Raw genomic sequence first — 11,308 nt, forward strand, 5'->3', positions numbered from 1 at the left:
GTTGTACATAAATTAAGATAAATAAGTGATACCGTCATTACCCATAAAAAGGTAATCAGTGCAAGTTCTCGTATATATAACATATGCATAATAATGCTATGCACTATTTAGTACCGGAGTAATAATTTATCCTTGAGGATTTTTTATGATGATTATTTTGTAATTTTTAATATATATTTACAGGTGTTTTGTTTTTTATTCTACTTTGTTATTTTTTTTATCTTCAGTCAACCTTATTTTTTTAAAAATACCAGAATGATATTTTAATAATGAAGTTTGTGGTTTATTCTGAACCAGTCTATTTAGATTATTATAATTGCAGATAGGACAATAAATAATACAAAAAAAAACACATTTCTAAACATTGCTAGTTTCAAAACATCCTTTTACAAAATACTTAAACAAAATCTAGTAGTTCTATGAAAATTATTTTTATACTCATCTCCAAGTATACTACTATTCATTAACAATACAAATTTTAGAGGAAGAAACACTAAAATAGCTACATGTTATTTAAGATTGTAAGTCTTTTAATAACCCGAGCATAACCTTAAATTGTACAGGCATTGATATTATTTTAAATAATAAATAGCTTTATTTTTAACGTCTTTACATCACCCAAGATAAAGAAGAATATTTTATTATTATTATTATTCTTAAAGTATTCTAAAATTTCTTGTCTCTTCAATTTTAAGTATTTGTTTATTTAAATTTCCGAAAAAAGCATCAGCAAAATTTCACATTGTTTAAGCTGGTAAATTTTATTATTTTAAAAATCTCTGGATGTCCTAAAATTGGTGAAAACTTGTAAATATTTTTTGCAAGCTGAAAATGTTGTATTGAAAATATCAATAATTTCCGGAAAAAAGAACAGAACAAATTTGAGGTGTTATTCGAAATCTAATCGTTTTATATAAAAATAACCGATTTAATGTGAAAAACGACAATGCGACTGGAAACTATTAAAAAATTTCAAATACTGTTCCAAATATATGATTTCTGTTTTAAAATACCAGTTATACATGTAAAACTCTAACGTAAAATTAAAATTGTTTTAAAAAGTGACAAACATTTTAAACTCTCAATTTCAGGTGAAGAAATGCTAAAAGGACTGAAAAACGCAAACTATTGAAAAATAGCCGCTAACATGTACTAAAGTTTCCAAAAATATGGAATCTTGATGCTAATTTGGTTGAAAAAAGCTAATTTCTGGTGTAAAGACTAACACGACCTACAAGTTTTACAGATTTCAAGTCCTCGAAACATTATGATTTTATGTTTTTAAATTCTTTTTTAATGTTCTACTTTATCACAAAAACTAATTATATAAAATATATATATTGTATTGAATAATTTAACAAACATTTAAAAGACCAAATAAAGGCCCATTGATTATTTTAACCAATTTTAGAAGAGAAATATAAGCGTAAATAATAAAAATTTAAATGAACTCATTATTGTTTATTAAAACAGAGTTGTTTTCATATTTTTCTTCCAGTTTAGACAAATGTCGTAATTTTCATTGAACTTGAATTTGCAAAAGCTCATTCCATTTATTGAAAGGTTTTTTACAATGACATTTTTCACGATTTTATTAAATATTAGTTCGAAAATTGTGTAAATCACAAAATTAATTAAAAATATTTGTACTTATTATTTCGGAATGAAATTATAAGCTTTTGTAAATTAAAATTTAATAAAAATGACGACTTCTCCCTCAAGCATGTGAAAAAAACAAATATGCAAATATGGCCGTTTTTGGCGCACGAAATTAACTATGATTTTAGCTATTTTTTATTATTAATGCTTGATTATCTCTTTTAATATTTATTGCAAAAATCAATGGGTCTTTTTCCTCAATTTTTTAAATCAATATGTAACTTGAGCTTGACTGTCGGCATGAACAGTCTTAAAAGACATTGTTTGTATATTTAATTTGAAATTTTTCAAATTTTTAATGTGAATAACTTCAAATAATAACAATCCAATCAGTTTTTTTAACAACAGTGATTATAAGATCTTCAAAACATATTATTATACCACTTTTTTTAGATAGGATATCTTACTTGTATCATAACTGCCTGTTATAAGCTATTTCTATTTCTTTGAAGATTATTTCGTTTGGTATAATATTACAATTTAGCACAACACTTTTGATCAAAGTTGACGCAACTCAAGGCTGCAAATTACAATTCGATTTTGAATAGTAAGGATAATAGGTTAACCGCTGTGAACATGAGTTTCACAAAACTATCTTATTCCTTTCAGTTACACCAGAGAGGCCAACTATTCGGAATGGTTCTTCGATGGAAATCATCACGAGAGTAGAGCAACCCTATAACGAGGGAAGTAACGTGAATCTGATCTGCGAAGTTCGAGGTGGGAAACCGCCCCCAAAGGTCACGTGGTTTCTCGAGAACATGGTGATAGACGAATCCTATCACTACATAGACGACATGGATGTGACGTCTAACCACTTGTCGTATCCCGCAGTTGGTCGACAGCACTTGCAAGCAAGGCTGATCTGTCAAGCCAGCAATACCAACTTGGTGCCGGCTCAAAGCAGGGTACTCGTACTCGACGTGAATCGTAAGTTCACCAGCCACCTGTCATTTGTCTGTCTTTTACAATTTCAGGTATAATAGAACCAGTTACTCCTTCCAATTATTATTGATTTGGCAGAACTTTATCAAGTTTACAACCCTAACACTTTTTTTTTAACACTGACTGGAAAGGGCTTCGTAGCCTGTCAAGACGTATTTTAGGTTGCCTAAATCTCCTCTTTCTATACTTTGCCTCCCCTTCAATAATTTCCCTGCTCTCACGTCCTCTCTCCTACTGTTCTACCGCTTATATTATCCCTTACTTCCCTCCTCCGAATTTCGCATGATTTTTCTGATTCCATTCCTATACTTACCATCACACTCCTACTTTTCCTCTCTTTAATTAAATCCTAACTCTTGATTTACCCTCACATCTTATCACTTCCGCTACCTCCCTTCCAATATTCCCTCTCATTTACCTTCCTCTTGTTTCCAGCCTGTTACTTCCCTTATTCCTACTCTCTTTACTTATCATACTTTCACTCTTCGCAAATTTGTTCCCTATCAATTCCCCTAAATCTCCTCCTCCACTCCGCCTTTTATTCCCTACCAAACTTTCCTACTCTTCTTTCTCTCACTTACCATACTTCTCTACACTCACTTTTCCTACTATACCTCCCCTCACTTGTTCTTATTCTAAGCACTTCTAAAACTTATCCCCACTCACGTCCTCCTGCCTTCGCTCTACTTATTTACTCTGATTCTCCCTCCATCATTTTCCCTGCTCTCCGAGGCGTTACTTTTCCTATATTCCCTCCCCGTGCTCGCCCTTCCATTCAATCCCCATCACTGCCCCTACTCCCCCTCCTTTCACGTTTCTGACTTTTTAGTCCCTCATTTTCCTTTCTCTCTCTCAGACCACTTTCCCTACTCTACCTACCCTCACCTCCTGTTCTCTCCGAGTCTGCCAAAAGAAGGTGTAATAAAATTGTCGGAAACAAGCTTACAGTATGATAACACCTGGAATACACAACCGGAAAAATGTCAGTTTTATATAAAGACATTGCAAAGAATGTTCAATTTTGAGGTTTTAGAAAAATTGGAATAACTTGGGAAATAATAAGCATCTTTTCAAGTTCTTATGCTTATTTTATCTTACGTCTCCATAGTATTTTCCTAAATTGTTGAGATATTTTGATCATTTATACCCTACATTCTGCTTCAGGATCAAACTTGCAGCAAAAATGTCGCAAAATTTCAAATATGAGTAAATGCATACAAAGCGAAACGATTTTAAAACTTGAGGGGGGGGGGGGGGAATATACTAATTTCCACTTTTTCAGAAGAATTCTTCCTTTCTCCTTTATTTTTAAGAAACCTCCTCTCTTACGGGTTATGCCTTTCCTCTTTTTCCCGCTTAAATACAAATTGAAGTCTCTTATTATATTTTTGGTTTTGAATTCATCTCGTTTGATAAAAAATGCTACTATGTGGTTAAAAAAATAATATTGTTGTAAATGTAATGGATTTATTCAAAATTCATTGTTTTTATTTAAGAATTCAACTGCTTGATTGAAATTTAAGCTGCAATTTTCGAAATTCATATTATATTTAAATATTAAACTCTTTGTTTGAAAATTAATCTTTTTTGTTTGAAAATAAAACTTTCTAACATTTTTTTTACTTTTTAAAAATTATTCTTTGGTAAAAATTTATCTTCTGGATTCGAAAATCATATTTTTCGTTTAAAATTTATCTTTTGAAAAATGATCTTTTTAGTAGAAAATCCAACTATTTCGTTCATGATGCATTTATTTTACTAAAAATTTACTCTTTGCTTGAGAGGTCAACTATGTGGTTAATAAATTATGTATTTTTGTTCAATATTCACCTCTTTTGGCTTAAAATTATTCTTCGAGATTGTTAAAAAATGCCACCGTTCGTTCGAAAATTAATGTGTTTTACTTCAAGATTCAACTATTTTCTTGAAAACTCGTCTTTTCAGGTTGAAGATTCAACTGCTTAGTTATAGAATTATTTTTTGGTTGAAAATAGATATTTTCGAATTGGAAATTCAACTGTTTTGATGAAAATTCTCCTACGGCTTTAAATTTCAACAATTTGTTATAGAGCTAAACTATTTTGTATAAAATTAACTATTTGACTGAACATTTATTTTTAGGGTTAAAAATTGAACTATTTTGGCAGAAAAATTATTCTTCTGTTTTAAAATTGAGCTATTTTGGTGGAAGATTTATTTTAATGTTTTAACATTTTGTTGCAAATTCGCGTTGCAATTCAAACACTTAGTTGTAAAATTATTTTTCGGATAAAATCTCCTACTTTCGGGTTGAAAATGCAACAGTTTTGTAAAGAATTGGCCCTTTGGCTTGAAATTATAACAATATATTAGAAAATTCATTTTCTTGCTTCAAACTTAAACAACTTATTTAAAAATTTAACTATTTTATGGAAATTTTTTTTTGGCCTAAAAGTTGGCCATTTTTTTGTTAATGCAACTGTTGTGTTGAGACTTAATTTGTTCTTTTTGAAGCTTCGTCTCTTTTGGTAGAAAATTAACCTTTATTGCTTGAAAAGTAATCCATTTTGATTAAAAATAGTTTAATTGGTTCAAAATTAATCTGTTTTCATTGGGAATTCAACTATTTTGTGGAAAATTCGTCTTTTCAGGTCGAAGATTCAACTACTTAGTTGTAACATTATTTTTTTGTTAAAAATTGATATTTTCGAGTTGAAATTGTAACTCTTTTGTAGACAATCTCTCCTTCATATTTTTCTTTAAAATTAAGCATCTTATTTAAAAAGTTAACTATTTTGTAGAAAATTTGCCTCTTTGATTTAAAATTTGACCCTTATCCTTTTAATGTAAGCGTGGACAAAAATTAATTTGTTTTTGAAATTTCATCTATTTCTGTAGGAAATAAACTTTTAATGCTTAAAAATGCAACTGTTTTGTTGATAATGATACATATTTCGACTTGAAATCTTAGGAATTTATAAAGTTTTATATTAAATTTAATATACAGAGCGGGTCCAAAAATAGATCAAAAGTGGTAACGTAGTTTTTTGGATGGCCTCTTATGATATTCTAATAACTTCTGTAATATTGATAAAAAATCTATTTTTTGAATTTTTAAATCTCAGGGGAGCATCTAAAAAAAAATTTATAAAATATCTCAACAGCTTAGAAAAATGTTATGGAGATTCATATTTAAAATAAACCATGAACTTTAAAAAGATTTTAACTATTTCTAGATTAATTCTAGTTTTTCAAAAGCATCGAAATGTGACGTTTCTTTGCAATATTTATATATTTAATTCAAATGTTTCCTTTATTTTTGGCATTTTATACGCACTTAAATAAAATAATTAATTATTTAAGGTCTACTTCCTTTTCAATATTTCGATTCCCTTCTTTTTCCGGACTTCTTTTTCAATTATTCAAATATGGGAGGTTCTAATATACCAAGGCTGCTTCGAATTACTCGAGTTTCTAGTATGCGAGAGCCTTGCGGATGTTTCGAAAGCCTTTTCTCGTGGTCCTGACATGGGACACGCTGTTCTCGTGCAGATTCGTTGATAACAGTAACGCCTCTCGCAAGACGGATCAGAAAATCGCGTGCCACAAATTCTCCCTGATTTCGTGCCTTAATCTAAGACTGGAACTTGTGTTCCGATCACGAGCTAATGGGCAAAATATTGCACAGAACTTACCACTAAGAACGACACGACAAGGCAGAAACTTACTGCAAGATTCTGAGATGAACACGCGTTAAACCATTAACACTTACAAGGTGCTTGTTAATTTAACATAGAGTCTGATTTTATCACCGTTTTAGGTTTTTTAGATGGTGTTGAGAAACAAAATAATTTTCCAAATTAATCATTACCCACGTTTTTTGATCAGGAAACTTGAAACTTTAATAAAGAAGTATAAATTATAGGAAATTAAAGGAAAAAACTTCCATGGAAATTGTCACAGACTTCACACTCTTTCTTTAATTCCTCGAATTTTTAACTTTAAAATTTAACTGAGTATTTTATTTAAAATTAAACTGTTTGCAATATCGTTTCAACTTATATAATTAAAAATAAGACCCTTAGGTCGAAAATACAATTACTTTTGGTTGAAATTTAATCTTTTTTGCATACAAATTCGACCATTTAATAGAAAACTCACAAATGTTTTGAAAATTAAAATATTTTGTTAAAAATTCACATTTTTGTATCGAAAATCAAACTGATTGGTGAAAGTTCGTCCTCTTGAATAAAAATTGAACCTTTTGGATTAAAAATATATTTAAAATAGTTGAAAATAGATGTCTTCGTGTTTAAAAGCCTAGAATTATATTTTTGGTTAATATATATTTTTTGTTTGAAATTATTATTTGGTTGGAGATTTATTATTTTTTTAAAAAGTCAATCATTTTTTTGAAAGCTCATCCTTTTTGGTTGAAGATTCAGCAGTTGTTTTATTTAAATTCGCCTTTTGGGTATAAATTCAACTGCTTTATATACAATTCGCCTTCTTGGCTTGAAAGTTCTACTATTTTAGTTGAAGATTAAATTATTTATTTGAAAATGAATGTCTTTGTTGAAATTGTTGAAATTGGTCAAACGATCAACTGTCTCGGTAAAAAATTGATCATCTTGTTAAAAATGAACTTTTTTGATCGAAAATTCGTGTTTTTGTAGTGGAAAACATGCTTGTTTTGTAAAGCACTTTTTTGTCTGGAAATTAATCTCTCTTGCTTAACGATTTGAATAATTTATCAAAAATTCATCTTTTTACTGGATTATAATTGTTTTTAATTAAAAATAAAATTATTTTTTCACTGCAATATCAAATATTAAATTATTTGTTGAGATTTAATATTTTTAGTTAAAAATCGCATTATTGATTGAAAGTTCATATACCTTTTGTTTTAAATTCATTTTTTCGTTGACTATCCATCATTTCAAATGAACATTTACCTCTTTGGTCAAAAATAAATAGATTTTCTTAAAAATTAAACTTTTTGGCTAAAAACTCACCTTTTTCAATACATTTCGACTTAAGATATTAGGAATCTGAATTATTTCAAATTTAATTTAATATGATAGTACCTAGATTTTTTTCATTTGCAAAAATGTATTGTCGTATTATTTCTCTATTTTGCGTAAAAAACATTCTATTATCCATGTTTAGAGAGCATATTGGACTTTCAAGTCTGTTCTAACGAAATATCTACTTATAGGTTTCAGTTTTTCTTATTCTGTTCAAAGTTAAACGATCCTTTTATTTCGTTTTTCATTTAAAAATAATTGAGCTAAAAACGAAAATAAGTTGTCAGTTTCACATGTATAAACCATTTATTTCTCGCTCTAAAAACACTTTACAAAAAATATATAATGGCCGAAATTCTACTAATTAAATTCATTTTTGAACTATTTACATGTTTCCAGCAAGTAAATTATTCAGTATGCCGATTAATCGGTATATTTGAAGTTACCTGATGCAGAAAATCATGGAAACGCAGCTATTTGCATTTCAAACTGATAAACATTGAGAGCGAGTTTGGCTTACATTACCGATATTCATTTTGATAATTAGCGAATGAAACTATCCTTCTAGTACACTGTAATTCATTTCATTTTCCATACAGTTTGATTCCGTAGTATTGCTCCATCGATAAATATGTTTCGAACTCGGCTCATTTGAGAAAATAAATACACAATATTCCATTTAAATTTATTGTTAATAAGAAATATAATGGTGATATTTCAACAAGTCATTCATTGTTATTTTTCCCTGGTGATTTAGCCTGTTCTAAATGTATTTTACATTACTTTGGAAACTAAGACAGCCTCGTAAAATTATGTTTTTGACGAGGAGACAAAGATTTGGATTGTAATTTAAATTTGATTTGAACGTACTTTAGTTTGTTCTCATCTTGTTCGCAAGTAATTTCGAAGGACTCAACATAAAAGTTCGCTACTCCAACACAAGTTTGCAAACCTCCTTTGTTCTCTCATCAAGTTACAATTTCTTGAAAATGTTTCTGAAATTTTACGTTAAAAAAATTATTTCAATAAATCTTCATATAAATCCACAATTTTTATTTTTATCGAAAAAATTTAGCGAAAAAATTAATTAATTAATATTTAAAAATTATAACAATGTTAGGAATAGCTCACATATTCTGCACGTAGTGAAATCGTGCAAAATAATTAGTTCTCAGTCGATTTACATAAAATTCAATAAAAATTTAGTAAAATACAATGATGCACCACCTTTTTTCTCTTTTTGTTGCTTTTCTGGAAATTATTAAGAAAAAAATAGTATGTACCATGATATATTCAAATAAACATCAACTGATCTCAATAATAACCTTTACCTTTCGTTTTGGGCGACTCTAAATAACTTTTTAAATTCCGTGAGCACTTTTGCTACACACTCGCGTCAAAACGATTTTTTTTCAATCACAATTACTTTTCCGCTGCACCGTCTTGTATTTTAAGTCCGATGAATGCTAGCTACACGTTCCGTTATCGACCCGACTAACCTCGAAACTTCAGATTGGGACCGACTGGACATCTGACACACGAAAAATTTAATAATATATTATGTTTTATCGTATAAACAATAACCGTATAAATATATAAAAAATCAATACTTATACATTTTTACTCGCTGAATCCAAATCTGACCTTATTTTTGGATATTTCTCAAGTAATTGAGGAGTTTTAGGCAGGACCGACAGGACATATAAATAAGGTACGCGTGGATAAGAAGCACAGTTTAACTAATTTATTGAAAAGCTAAATTGACCATTTAATTCTCTACGGGTGAAATTGATTAAAGCACTATCCGAGTAACACACCTCACCCAAATTTACATTGATATTAATATTTTTTCTTATATCAAAACCAATTAAATATGCCTGGGGCCGACAGGACATGAAAACGAAGGATCACTTTGAAATTTTCTGTAATAATCGATAAAGCAATAATCGTAGTTACAAGATATATTTTTTATATTATTATTCATACATGTGATATATCTTAGGTTGATTTGAAAAAAAAACGATTTTTCAACCAAATTCTTAAGTTTTCAAGGGAAAAGGTGAATGTTCGACCAAGAAGATTAATGTTCTATAAAAAAAACAACGATTTTCCAACTAAACCAATATACACGATTAATTTTTAATCATTCCTAGAATAGTTACATTTTCAGATAAAGAAAAACAAGTTTTAACAGAAAAGATGAATGTTCAACAAAGTAGTTAAATTGTCAACCAATAAGATGAATTTTCGGCCAAGAAAATTAATGATTTTTAAAAAGAGACAAATTTTAAACCAAATACATGAATTTTCAACGAAATTATTTAATTTCACAATCAAAAAGATGAATTACCTACAATAAGTTGAATTTTTTAAGCGAAACATATGAGTTTTCAATCAAAGAGTTCAATTTTCAACCAAATAGTTCAATTCTCAATCATAATTATGAAACCTTGTTAAAAAAACATATTTTTTACAAAGTAGTTCAACTATTAGTGAAATAATCGACTTCTAAACCCAAGAAGATGTACAGTTGATATTTCAACCGAAAAATTGCATTTCTAACCAAAAATGGCCCATTTTCAACCAAAAAGATTAAATTGCTACCAAACAAGGTCAATTTTGAACAAAATACATGAACTTTCAACGAAATTATTAAAGTTTAAAGTCAAAAACAGTATTATCTACAAAAAGCTGAATTTTTCAACCAAAAATATTATTTTTCAACCAAAATTTTAATTGTTGACCAAATAGTTTAACTCCCTATCAAATTGTTGACTGTTAACGCCCAAAAGATGCCTTTTTCCACAAAACAGTAAAATTTTTAACAGAAAAGTTAATTTAATCCTTTATAGGAAAAATTAGTTTTCTTACTAAGCAGTTCAACTTTAAGTGAATAATCGAATTTTCATTTCAAAAATTATGATTTTAATTTTTAACAGTATAGTTGCATTTACAACAAAATAATATGCTTTGCAACCAAAAAATATTTACAGTTAATATTTCAACCGAAAAATTTAATTTTCTACCAAAAAGTATAAATTTTCCATCAAACAATTTAATTTCTACAAAGAAAGACGAATTTTTAACAAAATACATGATTTTTCAATTAAAAAGTTGAACTGTTAACTAAAAATGTTACATTTTTTAACCAAATAGTTAAATTTTTAACTGAAAAAGGTTAATTTTTAACCAAAGCTAGTATAGATTAATTGTCAGTTTCAAACACTTATTTTCAAAATCGCATAAAAAATATTTTAATCAGAATAGTTATATTTTCAACGAAAGAGATGAAACTTCAAATAAAAATAAATTTTTTTAGCAAAGTAGTTTTTGACAGAAAATAGGACTTTTTTACAAAATAGTTACATTTTCAACAAAATAATTAATTTTTCAAGCAAATAATTGAATTTTTATTCAAACGAGATGAATTCCAAACCCAAAATACAACAGTAGGTTTTTCAATTAAAAAATGAACTTTTATAAAAAAAATATATTTTATTCAAATATCATCAAAATCGCAAATTACTTTAATTTCTTTCAAATGCGGATCAAGATATAAATATGACAATTATAATATAACATAATTATAATATTATCATTAATAATATATAATTAAAAATTTGTCATAAGGACAACCGCAGGATTTCGCCGGGAGCGGGTGCTAATCTGAAAAATTGCACCCGCTTCCAGCGAAATCG

At 28.4% G+C, this 11,308-nt stretch overlaps 1 protein-coding gene across 1 annotated transcript in view; it reads left to right on the forward strand.

The window, feature by feature from the left end:
- Window positions 1–11,308, forward strand: part of LOC117180200 (neural cell adhesion molecule 2-like) — a 302,748-nt gene that overhangs the window by 193,482 nt on the left and 97,958 nt on the right. The window contains exon 4 of the mRNA XM_033372581.1: window positions 2,269–2,589. Within this exon, the coding sequence (XP_033228472.1) occupies window positions 2,269–2,589 (321 nt within the window). The remainder of the gene's footprint in view (window positions 1–2,268; window positions 2,590–11,308) is intronic.

This window comes from Belonocnema kinseyi, chromosome 9, assembly GCF_010883055.1.
Source record: "Belonocnema kinseyi isolate 2016_QV_RU_SX_M_011 chromosome 9, B_treatae_v1, whole genome shotgun sequence".
Lineage (NCBI taxonomy): Eukaryota > Metazoa > Arthropoda > Insecta > Hymenoptera > Cynipidae > Belonocnema > Belonocnema kinseyi.